At 40.7% G+C, this 26,264-nt stretch overlaps 1 protein-coding gene across 1 annotated transcript in view; it reads left to right on the top strand.

Annotated features, from left to right (window-relative positions):
- Positions 1-26,264, top strand: part of OTOG (otogelin) — a 169,159-nt gene that overhangs the window by 108,758 nt on the left and 34,137 nt on the right. The window contains exons 30-37 of the mRNA XM_074997753.1: positions 7,750-7,867; positions 8,420-8,499; positions 9,068-9,229; positions 9,326-12,978; positions 14,667-14,835; positions 15,600-15,745; positions 22,292-22,381; positions 25,740-25,923. Coding sequence (XP_074853854.1) covers positions 7,750-7,867; positions 8,420-8,499; positions 9,068-9,229; positions 9,326-12,978; positions 14,667-14,835; positions 15,600-15,745; positions 22,292-22,381; positions 25,740-25,923 — 4,602 coding nt within the window. The remainder of the gene's footprint in view (positions 1-7,749; positions 7,868-8,419; positions 8,500-9,067; positions 9,230-9,325; positions 12,979-14,666; positions 14,836-15,599; positions 15,746-22,291; positions 22,382-25,739; positions 25,924-26,264) is intronic.

The following is a 26,264-nucleotide window of genomic DNA, read 5'->3' on the forward strand; positions in this document are numbered from 1 at the left end:
CGCTGCCGCCCGCATGCTAATGAAGCGCTGAAATGCTGAATATGCATTTCAGCGCTTCATTAGTAAACTTCGAAATGGCCATTTGCATGGCCATTTCGAAGTTTGGGGCACGTGTAGACGTAGCCAATATGTCTCAAACATTCCATCATTAACTGTGAGGTAGCTAGGACAATCTTATCTGAGAGCTAGATCACTATGTTTTTTTTTTCTATTATATTTTGACTGGGCAAGCAGTTGACTCTGACACTGGTATTTGCCTACATGCTTCAGTGCAAAAATTTAAAGTACCTGAGTAGAGGTTTTGGGTACCTGCATGTGAGTGGATAGATAGTTTCCTGCTGTTAAGCATGCATCTGTGAAGTTAGCCAATCTAAATGGCAGGGCAGTGGTGAGCTACTGTTATAAGTTGGTAGTCATGATTACCACTGTCTGGATTCTGAGAAGAAAGTGAAAACCAACAGTAGGATATTGTATCAAAAGTCAGGAAGCAAGGAATTAATGTGTGAAAATCTAGGGCCTGTCTTATAGACAACACATCATTTTCCCAGTGCACAAACAGTTGACTCAGGTAAATATGGTGTTTGACAAAATATTTTACACACCTGTCAACACTCTCTCTCTCTCTCTCTCTGAGACACAAACACACGCACACACAGGAAAGTGCTCAGCTCTTCTTCAGGTTATAGGCTTAGATGGTATGTAAACTAGAAGAATTGTCATCCAGAGAAAAACTCATTTTTCTGTTAAGAGTGTATCATTTCACTAGATGGAAAGCAAATTATGGTAGACTTCATCAGAAAGATGTGATTTGCCTGGCAAGAAACCATGAAGCTCCTCAAGTTGCAAGAAGAGCTACTCATTGAAAATGGTGCTAATAAACCTTAAGGCAAAGAGGTTCCCAAAATATGACTTTAATCTTAAGATATAAATTGGTAGAAGCGATCTGGTGTTTGAAAGTCATCTGATCTGGGTATGTAGGTGAATGCACCAGACAGGTGGGAGTCACATCCAATCATATTAAAATGAATAAGAGGAGTGGTGAATTTATACCACCCCAGGGGTGAGCCCAGGAAAGCTAGAGCCTCGGGGAGTCCTAATCCTTCTCTGGGCATCAGAGTGTGCAGGCGACAAGGGATGAACAGCCTGCAATATCCACTGGGGTGATGTATCCTGCTTTCCCCTTATGTGACTGGCCTGTTATATGGCTTGTGTTATAGGTAGGAAATGACTAGTCCCCTTAAATTTTGTACACAGCACTGCAGTTATGACTGGCCTTTGTCTGGTGTGCCCAAGGAAGGCATGCATATTACACTGGTGGAACCCAGTACAAGAACATAGATACAGGCATCTGTAAGGGATGAGCTAGATGGTTCTTGACACTGCCATGAGAGCAGGGAACTGGGCTGGATGACCTCAAGGTCCCTTCCAATCCTATAATTCTATAATTCCTCTGAACACTTCTGCACAAGAAGTAGTCACAATCTGGCTCTGAGTGTACATTTCCCCATCATTTTTCAATGCAGTTTGCCTGAGTTGGATACTTTGGTACACATAATCTCCTTCAGTACTCTACTCTCATACAGGTTTTTAGGTTAATCTATTTTTCTCCCAAGAGATAAGTATAATATTGCTTTCTGATTACTGGATGGTATATCCTTCTTCTAATCCATCCCTCTGGAGGCATTTTAGTAGCTCACATAAGTGATTAGATGCATTCCTTTTGTAATTTACACAAGAAAATGCAACTTTGCTCAATTTGACATTCTCATTTGTCTGACATTCCCTGACTGGAATGGAAGCTCTCCAGTGGCCATGCAATTTTTCTTTGCTAATTGTTTACTTGACAGCATTCATAACCATCCATTACCTACTCATGCTCTTGGAAGCATGGAGAACAGTATTCATAGACTTTCAGCTCTGTGTTATTAGATCCTGTTTGAAAATGTTGTGCGCATGAGGTTCTTGGCACATGTCCTCAAGTACTCCGTTTTCCAGATTTTACACATAGAGAAAGCATGCAATATGTTAAAAATGTAATAATTGTCCCTTTACATGTCCTTTTCCTTGGGGGAAGGGAGCAAGCACTTTCCTAACCATCCAAAATGGGTCTAAAGTTGTTAGTCCCAGATGTCTTTATCTGGGGGAATAAACTCCATGGTTTTGCTATAATAGATTGTGTGCAAAGCTTGGAAATTTATGTTGTTAAATCATAGAATCATAGAATACTAAAAGTGTAAGGGATCTCAATAGATCATCAAGTCTAGTTCCCTGCTCTCACAGCAGGACCAAGCACCACCTAGATCATCTCTTAGATATTTATCCAACCTCTTCTTAAATACCTTCAATGGTGACGATTGCACAACCACCCTAGGCAATTTACTCCAGAGCTTAAACACCCTGACAGTTAGGAAATTTTTCCTGTCTAGCCTAAACCCCACTTGCTGCAATTTAAGCCTGTTTTTCCTTGTCCTATCATCAGAAGCTAAGGAGAATATTTTTTCTCCTTCTTGTAACAGCCTCTTTAGGTACTTGAAAGCTGCTATCATGTCCCCTCCTGGCCTTTTCTTTTCCAGAGTGAACAAACCCAATTTTTTCAATCATGTCTCATAGGTTATATTTTCTAGACCTTTAATCATTTCAGTTGCTCTTCTCTGGACCCTCTCCAGTTTCTTTCCTAACAGAACTGGACACAGTACTCCAAGTAAGGCCTAGTCAGCACAGAGTAGAGCAGAATATATACTTCTCATATCTTGCTCACAACACTCCAGTTAATGCGTCTCAGAATCCTGTCCATTGTCTTTTGCAACAGTGTCATGCTCTTGGCCCATACTCGGCTTGCGGTCCACTATAACCCCTAGATCCCTTTCTGCAGTACTCCAGCGAAGGAATCACTTCCCATTTTGTATGTGTGAAACTGATTGTCCCTCCCAAAGAGCAATACTTTGCATTTGTCCTTACTGAACTTCATCTTACTTTCCTGAGACCATTTCTCCAGTTTGTCCAGATTCTGACCCTATTTTCCAAAGCACTTGAAACACTCCCAGCTTAGTATCATCTGCAAACTTGTTAAGTGTTCTCTCTATGGTACTATGTAAATAATTGATTAAGATATTGAACAGAACTAACCCCAAAACTGAGCTTCTTATTCCCTTCCAGCATGACTGAACCATTAATAATTAATCTCAGTGAATGGTTATCTAAGTTTGTTATTCTATCAAAGAAAACTCTCAGGATTGTTTGACGTGATTTGCTCTTAACGATTCCATGCTGACTGTTACCTGTCAGTTTATTATCTTCCAGATGTTTGCATGTGGATTCTTTAATTATTTGTGCCATCATCTTTCTTGGCACTGAAGTTAAGATGACAGATCTGTAATCTTCTGATTTGTCCTTATTTCTCTTTTATATAGATGGGCACTATATTTGTCCTTTTTTCAGTCTTCTAGAATCTCTCCTGACTTCCATGAATGTTCAAACATGATAGTTAATGGTTCAGATACCTCCTCTGTTATCTCCTTGAGTATTAAAAGATGTAATTCATCAGGTCCTGGTGGCTTAAAGACTTCTACCTTTTCTAAATAATTTTTAGCTTTTCCTTTCCCTATTTTAACTTCTTGACCTATCCCATTTCAGGTAGCATTCACTATCTTAGACACCCAGTCTCCATCAGTCTTCTTGGTGAGACCTGAAACAAAGAAATCATTAAGCACCTCTGACATTTCCATGTTTTATATCATTTTTCCCTCTTCATTGAGCAATGGGCCTACCCTGTCCTTAGTCTTCCTCTTGCTTCTAATATACTTATAGAATGTTTTCTTCTTTCCTTCATGTGTCAAGCTAGCCTGAGCTCATTTTGTGCTTTTCTGCCATTTTTTGCAATTCTGGTGGTGTTTATTTTCCTTTGTTTAATCTTGATCTAATTTCCACTTTTTATGCAATTCCTTTCTGACTTTTCAGTCATTCAAGATGTCCTGGGTAAGCCAAGCTGGTCTCTTGCCACACTTCCTATCTTTCCTATGGAGAGGAATGGTTTGCTCCTGCACCCTTCATAAAGTCCCTTTGAAAAATTGTCAACTGTCATTAACTGCAGAGCCAGTCATAGGGGCGGCCTAGCCAGGCAAGTGGGCTCGGTGGGCACCCAGGGCCACTACTTCCAAGGGGCTGCCAAAAAGCCGTGCACTCCCGGGCCAGCTCCTGCCGCACTGTGTGCGCCTGGGCCAACTCCACCGCATTGTCTGCATTCCCAGGTGGGTGCTCCACTCCTGGGCGGCTTCTGCCCGGGGCCGCAATTTGGCTAGGATTGGCCCTGATTAACTGTTTTTCCTTGTAGTTTTGCTTTCCATGGGACTACAAGTTCTCTGAGTTTATTACAGTCTGACTTACTGAAATCCATTGGCTTTATTATGATGTTTGCCCTTCTACCACTCCTGAGAATGGTCATCATCTTTATCAATAACTGTGGGCTCAGTGCCCATTGGTGTCTGATGCTTCTCTCACTGTTTCCTTCCATCTTTCCCTGTCTAATGCAGAGGGGTGATCTCTATCATCATAGGCTAATGAAGAAGTGGGTCTGTCCCATGAAAGCTCATCACTGAATAAATCATTTTGTTATTCTTTAAAGTGCTATATTTCTGCTGCTTTGTTTTGTTGGAGTACAGTCTAACACGGCTACTTCTCTGTTACTATTCTATCATTTCATGTTCACTTACACCCAAGCTGCCTGTCACTTTCAAATTCTCAACCAGTTGCTCCCTATTTCTTAAAATCAGATAGAAAACAGCTCCCCCCCACTAGTATATTGGGGGCAGGTAGTCTGCTTAGCAAGGATTCTACTGGAATATGGTGCTGTGTACTGGTCACCTGCTTTGGTTCTGTGGACCTGCCTTCCTTTGTCTTCCCCATCCCATGATTCTGTTGATTATTTGCAAACTTCCCTCCTCTGGAGTCCTTCATGAGGGCCCAACATTCAGTGCCATTATTATGTTGAATTTTAAAAGGGAATCCCAATATTTTGATGGTCGTTTCCAGAGTGGTTGAATTGAAGGTGAGGTGCATGGTATTAATATATGTTTGCAAAGGGACCTCAACTTAGTGTTTAATTTAAGGCTACCTGGGAGAAAAGCATATGTGTTGCCATTCCTCCTACTTGTCTCTGTGGTGTTATAAAGTGTCATGAGGGTGTTGAGAGTAAAGTATTGCAAAATGTGCGTAAGTAAATGATCATATAGTCATCTAGAGTACCTAAAATTTCATAGGAGCACCAATATCTATCCCGTTCTAGAATTATGAAGTGCATAAAAACAGTAAAAAATAGGTTAATATTTGTTCTGGGAAATGTAAACAACTAACTATTTTACGATATTTTCTCCAGTTATGGTTACTGTTTTAATGGACTATTTCAAGCATACACCTGTCTGCTGCTCTTGTGCTTGGATGAAGAACGTTGCTGTGGCCCATATCTTGCATAATGAATAACACTGACACACTATTGAGTCCACAAGGAGCCTCCTCTTTGCAGGATTAGGAATATCTATTGTATTTCACTAATTCTAATAGACAAGTAATAGACAGTTAGCAGTAAAAAAAAGTTGGAAGATTCAAATAGCAATTCCTTTGATTGCTTCCTCTTTTCATTTACTTCATATGAGGGGGAAATGGGTTGGAGGACAGGTTATTCCAAGTGTAGGTCATTTCCAGTAAAGCAAAAAATTAACGTTATGAAGCTAATGTCAGAGAGAAAACAATCCTTTATGATTGCCTCAGATTTTCCACATCTATGGTGTTTCTGTCATGTATCCTTCCATCTCTTGACTCCTGCTTACATGTCTGCTGTGTTACACGGAATGTAAAAAAGCCTACTCATTAGTGAAAATTGTATGTAAAGAATTCCCTCTTCTCTTCACTATCAGATTTAAGTCACTGCAGATTTTTCCTTGGGGATGATATATATGCTTAGTAATGTATAGGAAATGCAACTTAGGAAAATCACTTGCTACCACAATAAAACCAGTGTATTTCATAAAAATAAGAATTCATAATAGAATTATACAGACTGACATTTTTAGAGGATAACACTAGATGGCAACGGGTATGCTCTTTTAGTGTAGAAAATGTAGAAAAATATTCAAAAACTTAGTTTATACATTCTCTTCAGCGAGAATTATTTGTGTCAGGCAGGATGGGGTTTGTATTGTGTTTGTTTCTGGTAATAGTATAACCTATACCCATAAGTGCAGAAGTCCCTAGTCTGAAGAGAGAAAAAAATAGAAGTATTTTGGAAAAGAATTGCATGTCTCTGAACAGGTGTAAAATAGTAAATTAAAAACCCTGAAACTTCACAGCTTACTCAAGCAAAGATCAGTGGGAGCTTTTTCAGAGCAGGAGTCCTGCATATCACCTTAAATGTATTACCATACACAGTAGCATATCATATTTTCGAATAATAAATGTCACCCCCCATCAGTATTTCAATTTTGTGAATTTTAATACCTTTTAATAAACACAATCCCACAAAGATGTTACTAAAATGATGCAGGTGATTTTTTTTTTTAAATTCACCATACTATTTATTTCATTTAACAGGACACACCTTTTAAAGTTGTTATGCTAAGTAGGAGGAAATAATATTACACTCCTTCATATATGTTAATTGCTTCTGATGTTAAGGAGCACATATAATTTGATTCTGAAAAGTATTCTGTGCTTTAGTTATGGCCCTTTTTTAAAATGTTGACTTTTTACTGTTTCTGAAAAACCCTTAAGCATTCATTTTTAAAATTTATTGATTTCTGATTATTCACTGGTTTGAAATGAAGTTTATTTTTTTTTCCTTAAAAGTAAAAACAGTTGCAATATAAAATCTTCTGGAAATCTTCCTTATATTGGCTAATTTTGCACACCAAATAAAGCTCTCTTTATGATGACCTCTTTTAAAAATATCATTAAAGTAGCACATTAAATAAAGTGGCATGTTCTTAAAAGTCCTGCATAGTACTTAAGACTACTAAATCAATATTACTCACACTGGTTTCATGTTGTTTCCCCACTGAAAATCAACAACATTTCAGTAACTGTTATCTGAAAAGTTATATAATTTATTCATGTATGGGGATTTATTTTTAAAAAATTCTGAATTGTCTGTGAATTCTTGCGTTTCTTAGTTGTCTTACTGTGCATTAGAAAGAAAGATAGGTGAATTAGAATTCTGTTACATTTTCTACTGCATCACATAAAAGTTTTCAAGGCTATTCCCCATTTAAAATATACCAATAGAAATAGTAATACAGGTTGAACTTCTCTCATCCAGCACCATCGGGACCTGACTGGTGCTGGATGAGAGAATTTACTGGACAACGGGAAGTCAATATTGTCTAGCACACTACAACACTTCAACTGTTTTCTGGGCTCTGAGAGGACATTTAGGGATAAATGACAGCCAAATCACAGCACAGAACATTGGGAGCCAGGACAGGTAGCTGTAAACAAACTTCATGGGACCATGGGAAAGTTGGCCGAACCCAGGATAAGTGGTCCTCTGGCTACATAAAATCATGCTGGACAGTGGGTGTTGCCAGATGAGAGAGTTTCATATTAGAGAGGTTCAACATATATTTCTAGAATCAAAATGACCCTCCTCAGTGTGCCTGCTATGGTGTGTATATGTTTATGTACAATGTATAGTTTCATAATATATATGCATGCATAGGTGTGTACATATGTGTCTATAGACTAATTTATATGCTCTTCCAGATGTCAAATTTAAGTTTCCAGCCCATTCTACGTGTGAGTGGCGTTATGATGCCTGTACAAGCCCTTGTTTCAAAACCTGCAGAGACCCTTTGGGACAAAACTGCCAGGATGCACCGAAGTAAGTGTCTGCATTTTCTAGAGTAAAAGTATATCATTCTGGTAGAATGTGTATGGTATGTTAACCAACTATGTCACTGGGTATAGTTCAGTTCCATGGTATGGTATTAATTTATCAAAGTTCAGTGGAAGAGGAAGTAGTAGAATTGCAGCCATTGCAGCAGCTACATTAAAGTGATGTCCTTGAATGTCAGTTAACAGGTGCCCATATCCAGAAACTAGAATTTATCAGTATTGCTGACTCTTTCCAGATAGAGGGTATTTTAAATTAAGAGTATAAATGAAAGGCTGTGATAGTCAGTTGATGTAAAATAGCACTGGATCTGCTTCTCTCACTATAATGTTGCAGCATCCACACCTGTGCCTAACAAAGCCATTGAACAAAATTTTGTTCCAGATGGCAATGGCTCTCTGACATTGGTAAATGGAAGCCTTTATCATTGGAAGGACCACCGTTCATTCCAAACATTATTTGGAAATATAGATTGCTTTCCTAAAATGAAATACTTTGTCTATAACTAATTGCTTGTAGTTAATACTATTTCTCTTTTAGAGTGGAAGGATGTGTACCCATGTGTCCTGTCCATATGGTGTTGGATGAAGTCACTCAGAGATGCGTCTATTTTGAGGATTGTATGTTCAAAAGTTTTGACTGTATTACATTTAATTCAATATTTAAATGTTGGCATTACCAGATACTTCAAGTGTAATCGCCAAAATTTTCAAAAATGGGTGCCTATTTAGTGGGCACCCAGTCCATATTTAGGGACCCACATAAATGGTTGGGTTTTTTTCCTCCCAGAGATGATGAGCCCTCGGCAATATACTGATTTAATATAAGTGAAAATGAGTCTACTTCCTTAAGTGACCAAATGCAATTTTTACACATGCAACTTTATATACTCAAGTTTGTGAATTTTGAGTTAACATTTAACATGCTTTTCAGTGAAATTTTTTTTTTCCTAAAATCTAAGACAAATGATAAAGAAAATTAAATATTTCCAGTAAAAACTTTCTCTAGAAAAACTTTCAGTAACATTAAATATATAGTCATTGCTTTCCCTAATGTTTTTTTTTGAGATGCTCTAAAAATTTTAGAAACCTCAAGAAAGGGAAAAAGATAGGAAGTAGGTGACTTAATATGGATCCTAACTCTAATAATAAAGATTCAGAAATTTAATATATATTTTTCTCATTTTAGGCATTGAGCCTGCAGTTGATGTTCAGCCTTCAACGCCCACTGTGAGAACACCAACTTCTTCACATGTAACTTCTAGTGCTTTCAATGTCTCAGATGCAACAGTTTTGAGTAAAGTTGTAACTTTATCTCATACACCTGAAACAAAAGACACAAAAACAACACATGCATCCAAGTGGCAATTCAATGCAACTATAGAAGAAACTAACTTTTCAACTGTTCTTATCCCTGTTACAACACTTTTAACCACAACTTTGTTACCAAATGTTTCAGCATCTTCAACTGGCACTACATCATCTGGCCGAAGCATGGTTGTAATGTCTGTATCACCAAAATTTAATATAACCCTCCCTTCAGCACTTGATGTTCTTCCATCAACATTTACTGCCACTACAGAAATCTCTACAGGTACACAACCAATTAGTACTACTACTACTAAGGTATTGCATTCTACAGAGCCTCAGACTTTAACTACAACACATGCAGTGACTGCAGTCACTAAAACAGAAGTCAAACCGATTTCTACTTTTATTTTTACTGGGACTTCACCTGTCACAACTACAGCAATAAAGGAAACATCAGAAATAGGCACTAGGATATATCCAACAGTGGAAACAAAATTAAAACCAGAAGAAACTGCAGCTTCTTCCTTTGTATCCTCTACTGAACAAACAACTACATATTTTACCAAATATACTGCACTGCCAATTTTGGAAACCTCTTCTTATGTACCAACAGCAAATCAAACAAGAATGTCAGAAAGAACAAAATTGAGTACAGAACAAACTTCTCCCACATTATTGAATGTCACTGAAACATCATTTTCTCCTCCAATCACTATGTTATTTACAATGAAGCCACCAATGGCTTCCAAAACAACAAAAGGAACAGTTGTTTTAACCAAAGAAGGAATAAAGACCACATTTTCCCCACCATCTACACACCCTATTCCATTATTACCTGTAACACTGTCAGTTACTGAAATGCTGACATATATGGCTCAAAAGTTGACAAGTAGTGCAGGGGTATTTGTGGCCACCACTCACAGTGCAAAGGCAACAACTGTGCAAACTAAAGAGATTCCATCATCGTCTTCCTCAGGAATAACTGGTTTCCTATTTACCACTGGTAAAAAAGACATAATGCAAACAACATCAAGTGTGGAGCATTCACCAAGTTCATATTTTTCACCATATTCTAGTTCAGCTACAACTGCGAAACCTAGCACACTTCTTTCAAAAAGGCCTTCTATACCAGATATAAGCGCTGCTTCTCCAACATTAGCAGAAATAAAAGAAATGTTGCCAACAGGATCAACTACTGCATATCCACCTTTCAGAGCTCGAAATATGACAGAAACCTTGACTACTTCATACACTGAGTATACGGTTTCATCTCAGAGTGCCAGAGCCACACCTTTTTCCACAAAGCCAATTACATTCTCACAAAGAACATCTACTGAATATAAATCCCCTATATTTCTAACTACAACAAAGATGAGCATTGCACCCCATGTTACTAGAATGACGTCAGGAACAAAACCATCACCTTTAGCAGAAGAAATCATGGATTCAGTCCCTACAGTTCCACTGGTAACTAAAAAATTGGAATCAATACAAACAACATTTATCACTGAATCTCCTTATGGTCTTCTTAATGAGACTGAAACAACAAGGATGATTGTCCATCCTGATGAATCACAAACAGAAAAAATTACTAGTGTACATACCAGAAAGACATCTACATTTGCTTCATCACCATCAAGCTTCAGAACACCTTTAACTACTCTGCTTCCATTACCCACACTTAAAATGGAGATATCCACAACAGCCACTACTTCTATGAGTACATCATCTGAAGAGATTGTTACAATGACCATTACTTTATACCCCAAAATATCAAGAGTAAAATCTACTTTTTCAACAGACACAAAGACTCCCCATTTGACGGCCTCAATTTTATCCACTCTAGCAGACCAACGAAGTTCAGTAACACCATCACCTGCTGAAGTGCCAGCAAAAGTCACTTTAAATATTACTAATGCCACATCATCCCCACATTCTGAATTCAGCAGTAGACTAATAACTAGTAAAAAAGTGACAGCAGCCAAAGAAAGGTCAACTTTTCCCACTTCTGTTACACTTCCATTAACAAAGTCACTCTTCACCTTCCCTGCCACTCAGTATCTGGCAGAAACATCAGTTTCACCATATACTGTAACACAAAAGATACTTAGGGAGACAGCCACTGCAAAGCCCCCACTCCAGACTAAAATAATTAGCACCATCTCAAAACCTATAGCTAAAAACATCACAGAAACAGTAGAACAAACATCATCCACAACTCAAATGTCACCAGTCAAAGATTACTCCTTTGCTACAACGTATGGAGGTATTTCTTCTACTCAAACATCACCGTCAGAGATTGTTTCTACACAGACCATACCACATTTCATTACCAAATTGGCAATAGAACGTGTTCCTTCAACTTCCAAACTTTACTTGGCAAGCAAAGAAACTACCACAATTTCCCAGACTCCTACAGAAATTTTGACTCCCACTAGTCATCCAAAAGTTCGCGTTAGCACAACAAAATCCACAGGAGAACTCACTACCTTGTACCCTTTCCTAACTACTTCAGTACCTGCAGTGGCTCGTTCAACATTCTCTTCTATTTCAGTAGTTCCAGCAAAAGATGTTCTGACTACTGAAAAAGTATCATCATTAACTGATACTGTCTCACTGGCTTACGTACCAGGAACCGAGTCAACATTGCAAACAGAATTCCTAACCTCAACCAGAAAAAAAATGGACTTGTCTGTCAGCACAAGACCCACGTCTTCTTCATCAAAAGTAATTGCAACTTCATCACCATTAGCTACAATGCAAAAAGAAGAATTTCTGTCATTTCCTACCCAGAGGTTAGATTTCAGATCCACAAAGCAGGCATCAATTACTGAACCACTAGTTCATAGTCAGACACCTACTGCCTCTATACCCATATTTTCAACATCAGAGTCACTGTCTCCAGCACTTTTTCTACCAGAAGCATCAGATATTCCCGTCACAAGGGAGAAGGAGTCATTAGCAGGTGTCCTTTTAACACCAATGATCTCAACAGCATCTACATCAATGGGCAAAAGTGCTACAGAGAAGACTGTGGTGTTGTCAAAGCATGTGCCTCTTTCAACCACTTCCTACAGTTCTACATTCCAAGAAGGAACAGTGTTACCAGCTACATCACATTCTTTGAGTACAACCACTGTTTTAGCATCTTCATCAGTAAGTGGACTCACAGTGCAAAACATCACTATGGCATCATCTACTTCAGGGAAAACAGCAGCAATAAGAGAAGTCCTCACCACCTCAGTGGTTTCAGGGAAGCCCATGTATTTTTCTGTTGCTTCAGAAATGGAAAAAGCCATTACCTCAGAAATGGTGGAACCTACAGGGCCAGTACCGGTTACAAAACTTGCTCATACTCCAAGCATCACAGATTTCATCACCCCCACCTTAAAAACAACACAGATGTTTCATTCTCCATATTTCATAAATATAACCACTGTGCCTCCTAAGCTGGCTGTATCAGTTTTGTCCACCATATATTCATCCTCTGAACATACAACTGCTTTCTCTAGTGGCGCTTCATCAGGCACCACTATTCTAACTCCAAAACTTGGAAAACCATCTGTGACTGAGGCCCACACATCTCCAACGAGTTCATCGTTAACAATGCGAACCCACCCAAATGCTACAGTGGCTGCATCAATCCCTGCACTTGCCTATTTATCTACCAAACCTCTTTATGAGTCTGCTACGGAATATTCTGGTGAGCTAACAGCAGAAGCTACCTCAGGAGTCACAGCATCAGTTTTCTTGCCAGCTAGAGAAACAGCAACTCTCCAGACTTGTGTAGTGAGTAACATTGTTCATGGTCATCTCTCTACCTATATGCAAATACAGTAGACCCCTGACTTATGTGGAGGTTGTGTTCTTGCACAATCCTGCATAAGTCAAATTTTGCGTTACTTGGGGGAGCCAAGGAAACTGACCATTGCAGAAGTGCTGGTCAGTTTCCCTGCTCTTGTGAGTGGTGGGGAGCTGCAACCTGGCTTCCAGCTCCCTGCCAATCATAGGAGACATGAAAACTTGGCTCCCTTGAGTGGCAGGCAACCCAGAGCCAGGTGGCAGCTTCCTACCACACTGAGTCATGTTAAACTGAGATATGCACAGCTTGAGTGTGCATATCTAGGGGTTCTACTGGAGACAGGAGTGTAGATTTATGCATGGATGAGTTCCTTTTCCCCTAGTGCTGAAATAGTTATTGATGTGCCATATGTTTTTGTGTTCAGTATTGAAAATATCTGTCAGAGTATAAGGTTAGATTCCTATTTCTGTTCCTATCTCAGTGTGGGTAAATATGGAGGAGCTCTGTTGCAGTTAATGGCTTTCATACTTACTCCACTGAACTGCTGCTTTAGACCTCAGTTTCCAAAGGAGATGATTTTTCATGGAATACCTTTGGAACCCTGTGCCATTTCATGTTCCCAGTAAAAGGGATCTTTTGAATCAAAATGTAGCACAGGGCTGGGCAATAATTTTTAATGGTGTGGGGGGACTGCCAAGCCCCAGTTTGTTAAGTAGCCAAGGGCTGTACTTTTCCATGATATTAATGGAGGACGTGTGAGGTCTGGGATGGAAGTTGGGTGCAGAAGGGAGCTCAGGATTGCTGACTGAGATACAAGAGATAGTAAGGGTCTGGATGGGAGTTTGGGTTTAGGGGGGAGTTGTGACCTGGGGTAGGGGATTGGGATGTAGGAGGGCATGTAGGGTCTGGGAAAGGAGGTATGGGTGCAGGAGAAGATTCTGACCTGAAGAACTGGTATAGGAGGGGATGCAAGATCTTGGTAGTAATTGTGACCTGGAGCAGGGGTGTAGGGGCTTGGGTTGTGGCTAGAGCAGGGGTTTGGGGTTCAGGGTCTGGGAGGGGGTATGACTACAGGATGGGGATGCAGACAGGTTGGGTTGTGACCTGGGACAGGAGCACAGGAGGGTGGATGGAGGGTTGGGGGAGGAAGAGGGTGGAGCGCATGGTGCAGTCTGTGGTCCGAGATGTGGCAGGCAGGGAGCCTGCATGAGGCTCCCACTGGGCCCTGAGATGGCAGTGGGCTGGATCTGGTTGTTTGATAGGCTGGATATGGCTTGTGAGCCATATTTGGACCACCCCAATGCACAACTTTTTTGGCAGATTGTTTTCTGTAATGACTGTACCTGAAACTTGCTCAGTCACCTTTGCCCACTCTATGAGGCTTGCAATATTCTTTTTTTAAGCTCTTGTACACACCTCTTTTTCTCCCAGATGCATTGTCTCAATATTAATAATATTTTTCTGGAATTTTGAGCAGAACTATGGTTTTCTGTCATTTTTGCAAGTGGCCAACTTTTCTGTGGTGCTGAGCAAACTTCCATTGGCTTCACTGGGATTTGTGAGCTTATGATGTCTTTGAAAATCAGGCCTTACTTGTCTTTTCTGTTAGCATTCTGCAGCATTGTCTCTTCAGGTTGATGAGAATGGTAACAGGTGTCTTTTAAATATGCCGTAGCCAATCACAGAGAGTGAGTGCATCAAACACATTTGCTTGGATGGACAACTAATCCAAGTTAACAAGTCACAGAACTGCCCTTACAATGCCACGCAGCCAAGCTGTGGAGTTCTTGGGCTTGCCGTGCAGATCAATGGTGACAAGTGCTGCCCAAAATGGGAATGTGCATGTAAGTTTTATGTACACAGGGCTTAATGTAATACATTTTTGAATTCATCAGCAGATTAAGAATTAAATTTTCTATATTCTGTAGTAGGAATAGAAGATAGAGTTTTATTCACCTTCTCCAGGTTACTCATTGCTTAATAAAACATAGAAGCCTAATTCTGCTACTACTGAAGTCAAAGGCAAGACTTCCATTGGTGAGAACAGATTTAGATCTATAGTAGTAAAGAACAGGTGTGAAGAGAAGCTATGCAAGTGATCACTTAGGGGCTTTTGATTAGTAATTACTGGGAGTAGAACTCTGGACCCCTTGAGCCACAGATAATTTAGTAGTTGGAATGGAAAGGTAGAGAACTATCTACAAGAGCTCCCCAACCCAGAAGCCAATGTGAAAGGGAAAGCAATTCCAGGTTCAGTATGACCTTTACCCTCCATAACTTTAAGTAACTTGTGACCTCTGAAAATCCACAAGACTATAGCTGTATTAGTCACATGAGCCAAATTCTATTCTTGGATATTCTTGGATACCTACAAGAAACTCCCACTGAAACAAGAAGAATTTAGTTCTTTACTGTCCATTTGTAGTAAGTGACACTTAGTGGGGACAAAAAAAAAACGGCTGAAAATATTTTGTTAAGTTAGTAAACCCTTAGAAATAAGAGTAATTCATAGAAACAATTAAGCTATTTTATTTGCATGCTATGTATTGTGCACCAATACAATAATAAGTTAGAAATACCTTTATTTTATTTATTTAATTTTAATCAGGTCGTTGTACTTTTTTCTCTGATCTGAGCTTTGTAACCTTTGATGGGAATCATATGGCTTTATTTAAAGAGGCATCCTACATTGTGAGCCAAACTCAAGAGGAAACTATAAGCATCCATATCTTTGACTGCAGAAGTACCAACATGGTAACTAACTCCATTTTTATTCTTTATGGACTTTGATTGCTAGACAAGGTTAAACAGTACAGTGACTAGAGGTATATTCTACAAAATTTTAGTTTTATATGTTTATGGATAAAGTATTATGGGATTTTAATTATTAAAATTAACAATTTTAAATCTCTTAATTAGAGTATAGTGTGTTTTCCCTTTTACCTTACTGCATAAGCATAAATCCTCATGATGTTAATGCAAGGTTACTGGTTAGTCATTACGCTTGTCCCTTGCTATACGAGCACAGCTGGTTCCCAAATTCCTGCATGTAGGCAAAAACTCATAAGAGTGACACTATTTCCCATTAAAATACATGTAAAAGTCTCCAATTCATTCCAGGGGCTTATCACTTGACATAAACCAGTTGAGTTTAGGTACTTTTCTGATGTATTTGGCACCAGAAATAGAATGTAGTGTATGTAAGTAGATCAAGGATTTCCAACCTATGGGTCAGGACCCAAACATGGGCCCCATTAGAATTGTTAAAGGTCACCAGCTGTGCAGTTCCGAGCTGCATGTGGTTGTTAAAGAAACCATTTGCAGTTTCTTAATACTGCAGCCTCAGGGAGATATCTATCAATAGCAATAACTGCTGGAGATGGCGGCTCTCTCTATCACTAGGGATAGCAATTACCTTATGCTTAGGTGCTGAAACCTTAACACTGAAGTTATTGCTGGGAGCAGGAGGGCTGGGGAGACCACCCAGCCAAGCAGCCCCAGTGAAGAGGCTGCGGGAGGAGGAGAACTGTCTAAGGCTGGGGCTGTTGAGGGATGCAGGTGGGGTCTAAGACTGGGGGAAGTTCGGGACTGCAAGGAGAGTCTAATGCTGGGGGAGGTCTGTCATTTCTGGGGCGGTGTAAAGCTGGGGGCAGTTTGGGGCTGCTGGGTGTGTGTGTAAGCCTTGGGGCAGTTTGTGGCTGCGGTTGGGGGACTAAGGCTGGAGGAGTTTCAGGGCTGCTGGGTGGGTTTAAGGCTGGAGGCAGTTTGGCACTGTGGGGGGGCAGTTAAAACCTGGCTGAGGGTGAGGTCCGTGGGGCGAGCCAGGGGTCTAATGCAGTAAACCCTGGAGTTACCCAGGGGTTGTTCCTGCAACCCCTGCATAACTTGAATTTTCCTGCAAGGGGAGTGGAGCCAATAACCACCAGGGCTGGTCAGTTTCCTGGCTTCCAGAGTGCCAGAGGCTGGGAACCCAGGAGCAGGCTGATTCCAGTCTCCCCATGGCTTGTGGGGCTGGGAAATTGATCAGCTCATGGCTGGTCAGTTTCATGTTCTTGCCATTGCAGGGGACAGAACCAGGCTAAGAGCCTTCTCCCTCTCTTTCCCCAGCCGAAGGGCTGTCAGACAGCTGCATGTCTGAGGCAAGGGAGGTAGAAGGCTCCGGCTGTGGGTCTCCTTGCCCCCAGCCAGGGATCCCAGGCTGGAGCTGAGCCAGACACAGGGCTGTGGGTCTCCCCACTCCCCAGCCAGGGACACCACTCATATGAGCTCATATAGTGAATAAAGGTAGGTGTATATGTACCTCGTATTAGCGAGTACTCATAAGTACTCATTAAATGAGGGATGAGTGTATTAACCTTGCAGTATTGAGAGGTTAAAAGGTTACACATATGTGTCAAACACACAAATATCCAGACAAAAAGCAGTCAAGTAGCACTTTAAAGACTAGCAAAATAGTTTATTAGGTGAGCTTTTGTGGGACAGACCCACTTCTTCAGACCATAGCCAGACCAGAACAGACTCAATATTTCAGACACAGAGAACCAAAAACAGTAAGCAAGGAGGACAAGTCCCAAAAAGATAATCGAGGTGAGCAAATCAGAGAGTGGAGGGGTGGGGAGGAGGTCAAGCCATACTTGGCTTAATCTAATTCTTGACCTCCCCCCCACCCTTCCACTCTCTGATTTGCACACCTTGATTATCTTTTTGGGACTTGTCCTCCTTGCTTAGAGACAAAAAAGTAGTAGGCACCCTTCAGTCTGCACAGACTATGGATTGTGCCCTTTAAAGTTTCAATTTAAGACTTCATTTACAGCATCTATTGTGACTATAAAGACCCACACGAGAGTGACAGTCCTTGCTGCATCTCTTGCAGATGTAGTGGGTGTCTGGCAAGTCCTTATTGTGCTTTCTGTGTGCTCGCTTCTCCTCTGCTAGCTGTCTGATCTTCAACTCGCCCTTCTGAAGGCCCTTGTGTAACCCCTGCCTCCATCTGCTGCGGTCGTCTGCTAGTTCTTCCCAGTTGTCCAGCTCGATGTCTACCTCTCTGAGGTCTCTCTTGCAGACATCTTTGTAACGCAACTGGGGGCGTCCGGGGGGGGTCTTTTGCCAGAGGCTAGCTCACCATACATGATGTCTTTTGGAATCCTTCCATCGTTCATCCTGTGGACGTGGCCAAGCCAGCGGAGCCGACACTGCCTGAGGAGGGTGTGCATGGTTGGGATTCCAGCTTGCTCGAGGACGGCTGTGTTGGTAACTCTGTCCTTCCATGATATTCCAAGGATGTGCCTGAGGCAGCGCAAGTGGAAGACGTTCAGCCTCTTTTCCTGGCGGGCATACAGGGTCCAAGTCTCGCTGCCATAAAGGAGGGTGCTGAGGATGCAGGCTCTGTAGACTTGCATTTTGGTGGGAGTGTACAGCTTGTTGTTATTCCACACTCTCTTGCTGAGTCTGGACAGAGTTGTGGCCGCTTTTCCGATCCTCCTATTTAGCTCAGTGTCCAACGACAGGGTGTCAGTGATGGTGACCCGAGGTAAACGAACTCGTGGACAACCACTAACGTATAGTTGTCAGTGCTGATTGATGGGGATTCAGCAACATCTTGACCAAGTACATTTGTCTTCTTTAGGCTGATGGTAAGCCCAACGATCCAGCAGTTTTTGAAGCTGGTCTTCTGTGTGAGACACTACAGCAGCATCATCTGCGAACAGCATGTCTCTGATGAGGACTTCTCGCACCTTAGTCTTAGCTCTCAGCCTTGCAAGGTTAAACAGTTTCCCATCAGATCTTGTGTGCAGCAAGATGCCCTCTGTTGAAGATCCAAAGGCATGCTTCAGGAGGAGTGCGAAGAAGATCCCGAACAATGTTGGAGCAAGCACGCATCCTTGTTTGACGCCGCTCCTGATTCTGAAAGCATCCGATAATGCGCCGTCATATTGGATGGTTCTTCTCATGTTTTCGTGGAACGACTGGATCATCTTGAGTAACCGTGGAGGACAGCCTATCTTGTGGAGCAGTTTGAACAGACCATCCCTGCTGACCAAGTCAAAAGCCTTGGTCAGGTCGATGAATGCTATGTAGAGTGGCTTTCTCTGCTCCCTGCACTTCTCCTGCAGCTGCCTTAGAGAGAAGACCATGTCAACGGTAGACCTCTCTGCACGGAATCCGCACTGTGATTCGGGGTACACCCTCTCAGCAATCTTCTGGAGTCTGCCAAGGATGACGCGAGTGAACAGTTTACCAGTGACGCTTAGGAGGGAGATTCCACGGTAGTTGTTGCAGTCGCTTCTGTCTCCTTTGTTCTTATACAATGTTACAAGGTTAGCGTCACGCATATCCTGTGGAACCTCACCCTCTTTCCAGCACAGGCACAGCAGCTCATGCAGGGGTTCCAGGAGTGTGTCCGCGGCACATTTGATTACCTCTGGTGGTATACCATCCTGACCAGGGGCCTTTCCTGCTGCAATGCTGTCGATGGCTGTCTTCAGTTCATCCACAGTCGGTTCTTGATCCAGTTCGTCCATTACTGGTAGGAGCTCGACGGCATCGAGGGCTGCGTCAACCACAACATTCTTGCGTGAGTACAGGTCAGAGTAGTGCTCGACCCAGCGCTCCATCTGTTTGGCTTTGTCAGCGATGACTTCACCAGATTTGGATTTCAGAGGTGCCATCTTGTTCTGGGTGGGTCCTAATGCCTTCTTCATACCCTCGTACATTCCTCTGAGATTACCAAAGTCGGCACAGGTCTGGATGCTGCTGCATAACTGGAGCCAGTGGTTGTTGGCACAGCGCCTGGCTGTCTGCTGTACTGTTCTTCTGGCCTCTCTAAGTGCTTGCTGGGTACTCTGGCTCGGTGAGCGTTTGTACTCCAGGAGTGCAGCATGCTTCTTTTCAATGACTGGAATCATCTCATCAAAGTTAGCTTCGAACCAGTCGTTCGTGTTTCTAGCTCTTCTTCCAAACACCGACAAGGCCGTGTTGTAAACTGTATCCCTCAGATATTGCCATTTGGATGTTGCATCGACGCCCCCATGGCCGCTGCGCAGATTTTCCTGGAGGGTCTCTCTGAACTTCTCAGCTTTCTCCGAGTTTGCCGTCTTTCTGGCGTCAATGCGGGGCCTTCCAGCAGGTTTACAGCGGTACAGCTTCTTGGGTCTCAGCTTGAGTTTGGAGCAAACTAGTGAGTGATCTGTATCGCAGTCAGCACTATGATAACTGCGTGTCAGAAGGACGTTTTTGAGGTTGTTACGTCTAGTGATGACCTCATCTAGTTGATGCCAGTGCTTCGAGCGTGGGTGTCTCCACGACACTCTGTGCTGTGGCTTCGTTCGGAAGAATGTGTTTGTGATGCACAGATTGTGGTACGTGCACAGTTCAAGGAGACGCTGTCCATTGTCATTCATTTTTCCCACACCGAAGTGTCCTAAGCAGGAAGGCCATGAGGCCCAATCAGCTCCAACTCTTGCATTGAAGTCACCCAAGATGTACAGTAGTTCACGAGTAGGTATTTGCGCTACAGCAGCACTAAGCACGTCATAGAACTTGTCTTTTACTTCTGGTGTGGCGTACAGGGTTGGGGCATAAGTGCTGATCAGGTGGACAGGACCGGCGCATGTTTGAAGCGTGATCCGAAGAAGTCTTTCTGATTCGCCCATGACTAAATCAACCATTTGTAGAAGGGTGTTTCTGACAGCGAAGCCAACACCATGCTCTCTGGGTTCTTCTTGGGCTTTACCCTGCCAGAAAAAGGTGTAGTCCTTTTCCTTTAGAGATCCCGAATCTGCAAGTCGCGTCTCTTGCAGTGCAGCGATATCAAGTCGGAGCCTCTACAGTTCCTCATTGATGACAGCGGTCTTGCGGATGTCACTGATGGCCTGAAGATCCTCCTTGCTTACTGTTTTTGGTTCTCTGTGCCTTAAATATTGAGTCTCTTCTGGTCTGGCTATGGTCTGAAGAAGTGGGTCTGTCCCACGAAAGCTCACCTAATAAACTATTTTGCTAGTCTTTAAAGTGCTACTTGACTGCTTTTTGTTTTGATAGTGTATAGAGTAGCACAGTTTCCTCTCTGTTACTATACAAATATCCAGGTCCATAATATGTTAAGTACTGCAGCAGAATAAATTCCAACTTTGTGTATCTTTCTTTATGTTCCTTTGCTGTGGAAAACTCTTGTACTAAGAATTTAACAGACTATAGTGATCCCCTCTGTGTGCTGTTGTATAAAGTCTTGCAGCATGATAATTAACACCTGATCACCCCCTGGGTTTTCACTGTCTCAATATTTGCTGACTAGCACAGCCTACTAACTTAATTCAGAGATTTCTGCATTGTTACATTGCCAAATTCAGACTTCAAAGACTCAGACTTTCTTCTTAGGAATTGCCAGACTGGATAAGACCAGCAGTCCATTTAGTCTGGTATCTAATCTCTAAAAGATGCTAGTGCCAGCTGTTTCAGAGAAGCGTGCAAGAAACCCTGAAGGAAGTAGTTACAGGATAACTTGCCCTTCCCTGGCTTACTCCCATGATAGTATGCTCCTGATTCTCAGTGGTTTAAAGATTGGCTTATGACCTGAAACATGAGAATTTGTACTTCTTTCCAAACCCTTTGTGTTTCCTCCCCAGTCTTTACTATTATCATTGGATATTCTTGTTGTTCATATAAACATCTGGTTCATTTATAAACCCTTCAAAATATCTGGCCTCGATACCTTGTATCTATCAGTTCCAGTAGCTAATTATGTAGTGTGTGTATATGAAAGAGCATTTTAATTTATGATGATTGACTTTGCTAGTTATTGATTGCATTGAATTTCCATAATTCTTATGTTACAAGAGAGTGAAAAGAATTATGCATAAATGCCTGATATGACTTTTTCTATAAAGCTTGTTATTTTGTGAATATGTAGGTAAACAGTTTGAATGTTTTCAGTTCCACTTCACATGATTCATTTCCTTGCCTCTAAACAGTGCTGTTGCTGTGTTTGAACCCCTTGTATGAAACCCGCTTTTGAAATGTGATGGCTTAATACATTTTGCCAGAACATAATACGTTGTCACCTTTAATGTAGACTTCTTGAAGGTATATTATTCAAATGAACATTATCCCACAAACATAGCTCATTCAAAGAAAAAGAGAGTTCTTAGTTAATTTGTCTTAACTTCATTCAGATGATGTGTTCCTCATTCAAAAACTGAACATATAATAATGCCTCTACTGACTCACGAATTTAAAATACTGTATAATTAGCATGTAAAAATTATTCACATTAACTGAGATTTACAAATTTTGCTTTCTCTGCAGGGTCACTTAAATGTGACTTCACTGTGTCCTGCAATGCTGAATTTAACTTATTTGTCGAACCAAATCACTGTTGATCGTTTAAACAGAAAAGTAAGTTCCAGGGGATTTTTTGTTTGGTGATTTAATGGTTGTCTCTTGCTGTTTACATAGTATTTTACTTTCCCCTTAACAGAGTCAGAGATTCAAAGGTCATTGTGATCTAGTTTGACCTGCTGTACAGCATAGTCCATAGAACTTCCCCAAAATAATTAATGTCTTTTGGAAAAAAAAAAGTGCAGTTGTGGTTTAAGAATTGTCCATAATGCGGAATCCACCACTACCCTAGGTAAAGTGTACAAAGGTTAATGACTTAGACCATTAAAAATGTGAGTCTTATTTCAAATATGAATGTGTCTCATTATAACTTCCAACTTCCAGCCACTGAATAGTGTTATACCTGTCTCTGCCTAGATTGATGAACTCAGTATGGGCAGTTGTTCCCAACGTAGATACTTATGGCCTACATCTACACTAGAGAGTTTTTTTGGAAAATTTGGTCTCTTTCGAAAAATCCCGGGGAGTGTGTAGGCACAAAATATGTTCCTTTGATATTACATTGGAAAAACACAGCACTTTTTCCAGTGGTCCATTTCCTCTCTCAGTTGAGGAAGAATGTTTTTTTTTGGAAGATTCTTTCAGCAGAAAAAGTGTGTAGACACCATTTTTTCCAAAAGAGCAGTCCTCCGTGGTGCTGGATTTTTTGATCCCTGGCCTGTTCTTTTGAAAGAGCAGGGGTTGTGTGGACGCTCTCTATTGAAAGAGCAGATTGATTTTTTTGAATCCGCTTTTTGTGTGTGGATGTACTCTTTTGAAAGAAGTGTTTTTTGGAAGAGATCTTCTGGAAAAACTTTCAAAGGATCGCTCTAGTGTAGACATAGTCATGGACTGTCTTCAACACACCTCTTCACTTTCTCATTGTTAACTGCAGTTCGCTCCTGGATTTTGTTAATATAAGGCATATTTTCTAATCTACTAATCATTCTCATAACTCCTCATCGAACCCTCTTTGAGTTATCTGACATGATTCTGGAATTGCAGTACCAGGACTGGTCATTATTACAGCAATTGCCAAACCATTGTCAAATATGGAGATAAAATAATCTCTTTACTACTATTTAAAGTCCCCTGTTTATGCACCACAGGATCACATTAGCCCTTTGGGCATGGGTGGAAGTTAATATTCACCCAAATATTTTTCAGTGTCATTGCTTCCCAGGATTAGAATCTATCATCTGGTAAGTATGGCTTAATTTCTTTGTTGCCAGATTTACATATTTATATGTAGCCATATTAAAGATCATATTGTTTGCTTCCATCCAGTTTGCCAAGACATTTTAGATTGTTCTGATTCAGTGACCTGTCTTCTTTATTTACAACTGCCCCCAAATTTTGTGTCACCTGCAAACTTTATCAGTGATGATACGACGTTCTCCTCCAGGTCATTGATAAAAATGTTAAATACAGTGTGGTCAAGAATTGAACAGATATGATTGCACTGGAAACAAACCCACCTGATGACAAATCCCCATTTAGGTTTGTGTTTTGGTACTGACAAGTTAGCCAATTTTTAATCCATTTAATGTGTGCTCTGTTAATTTTATATCATTTTAGTTTAACTAAAAATGTGTGTAGGACCAAATCAAATGCCTTACAGAAGTCCAAATGTAGTACGTCAACATCATTACATTTATCAGCCAAATGTCATGAAAAATAAATATATCAACTTAGTCTGACAGGATCTGTTTTTCAAAAGCCTATGCTGGTTTTCGTTAATTATATTACCTTCCTTTATTTAAAAAAAAAACAAACCCTATTCAGTTTCCATTATCTTGCCTGAGATGCGTGTCCAATGGAAAGGCCAAAAAATACCCTGATCTTCATGTTTACATTTTTTAAAAATTGGCACAGAATTAATTTTTCTATAGCCTCCTGGAACTTCCTCAGTGTTCCATGATGTATTGAAAATCAATCCTAATAAACAAGAAAGCTCCTGAGCCAGCTCTTGCAAATCACTTGGTTGCAAATTATGTGAACCTGCTGATTTTAGAATGACTAAAGGTAAATGCTTCTGTTTAACATCCTCTAGAGATACAAGTGGGATGGAAAGAATGTTGTCACCACAGTATGTTACTATATCATCTCTTTTTCTTCTAATACAGAATAGAAGTATTTATTGAACACTCTTGCATTTTCTGCATTACTATTGATAAATCTACCATTTCCATCTAGCAGTGTACCAATATCATTATTAGGATTCTTTTTCTTCCTAATATATTTTTAAAAAACTTCTTATTCTTCTTAACTCTGCTAGCCATTGCTTTCTCCTTGTGTCTTTTGACTTTCTTTTATCAATTTTCTACAATTCCTGGCTTATGATTTATATTTATTACCATCAGTTCCCCCTTTATTCTATTTGTTGGTTTGGTTTTGTTTATTATTATTTTTAGTTAACCAACACAGTCTTCTTCCTCACTTAATGGCTTATGGCTTTTTGGGCATTGTCATCAATCCTTGATATGGTCTTTTGAAGGTTTCTACTGCTCCTGACTGACTTTCTTTGGTTAGCTCCTAGTTAGGACGCTGCTTGGTTTCAGCTTCTGACAAGCGGTGTGCTTAAGTCTCTTTTCTTGTGTTTCTGGAGGCAGCCTAGTGCAGGGCTGTTGTCCCTTCTCATTCCCAGACTTTTCTTCGCTTTCTCTGAGCTGTCTCTTGTTATAGTAAGCCTTGTTTTCCCTGTTGTTTGCAGCTCTGCTGCCTCCATGTCTGGCACTTGTGAGGGTGGGGTCAAGTTGCTTGGCTGGAGACTCTCTTCCAGCTTTTGCTTCTGCTTAGTATAGGTTTGTAGAGCCCATTACAGGCATGAGATGGGTAATCTCCCTTAGTGAGAGAATGGTCATTTCAACAATTAACAGAGAGGTGTTTTCTTCTGTATATGATTTCAAAGTATATGTTATGAGAAGTTAGTTTTGAACCCAGGATTCATCCCACAGTACAGCCAAATATGTCACCCACATTGTATAGAAAAAGAAGAAAAAAACCCAAAGGGACACAAAAATTATTCGAAAAGGATCAAACATTTTCATTTTAGCCGCCTCACTTACCACTTTTGTGCAAATGGTCAAAGTTTGGTATGGCAACAGCGAAGTTTTGCATGTTAAAAAAGCTGACTACGTTTTGCATGTCTGTATCTTGAAATCACAAACTGGGCCAAGCCTGTTCAAAAGACAAGCCATGGTCACAGGGTATTTTGGAAAACCTGGATAGTATGTCTAGTGAATAAAAAAACAATAGATGTTAATTCCAAAAGTTTTGTGGGAATATAGTGATCACATAAGTGAAAGAACAGCTCCCAGCATAATGAGGCGTTCAGATTCCTGCTGTGCCTTTGTTTATGCTGTCTTTTTTTTAGATAACCATAAATTCAAGATATGCGTGGCCTACAGTTAGAAAATATGGATTTAAAATTGAGGACACTGGCTTCATGTACCTAATTGAGACACCAACAAATATGAAAATTCAGTGGTTTCACAGTACTGGTGTATTGATCATAGAGTTAAATACAACCAGTGAGCCAAAACCTTTGGGATTATGTGGTAAGTAAAGAGTACTCTAAGCACTCAAATGTTCAAATGCTTTGCCAAAGAGGAAAGAAGCTTTTCCGTGGTTGCAAATAATATCATTAGCAGGTTTAGGCTTATGGGTGTCAGTATAAAGCCTAAATGACGATCGCAGAACTGTTTAGCTAGTTGTGAATGTTAATATAGTATAAATATAAAACAGAGAGAAAGCCGTGCTAGTCTATATACTATCAAAACAAAAAAGCAGTAAAGTAGCACTTTAAAGACTAACAAAATAATTTATTAGGTGAGTTTTCATGGGACAGACCCACTTCTTCAGACCATAGCCATACCAGCACAGAATCAATATTTAAGGC

Source organism: Carettochelys insculpta, chromosome 6 (assembly GCF_033958435.1).
Source record: "Carettochelys insculpta isolate YL-2023 chromosome 6, ASM3395843v1, whole genome shotgun sequence".
Lineage (NCBI taxonomy): Eukaryota > Metazoa > Chordata > Testudines > Carettochelyidae > Carettochelys > Carettochelys insculpta.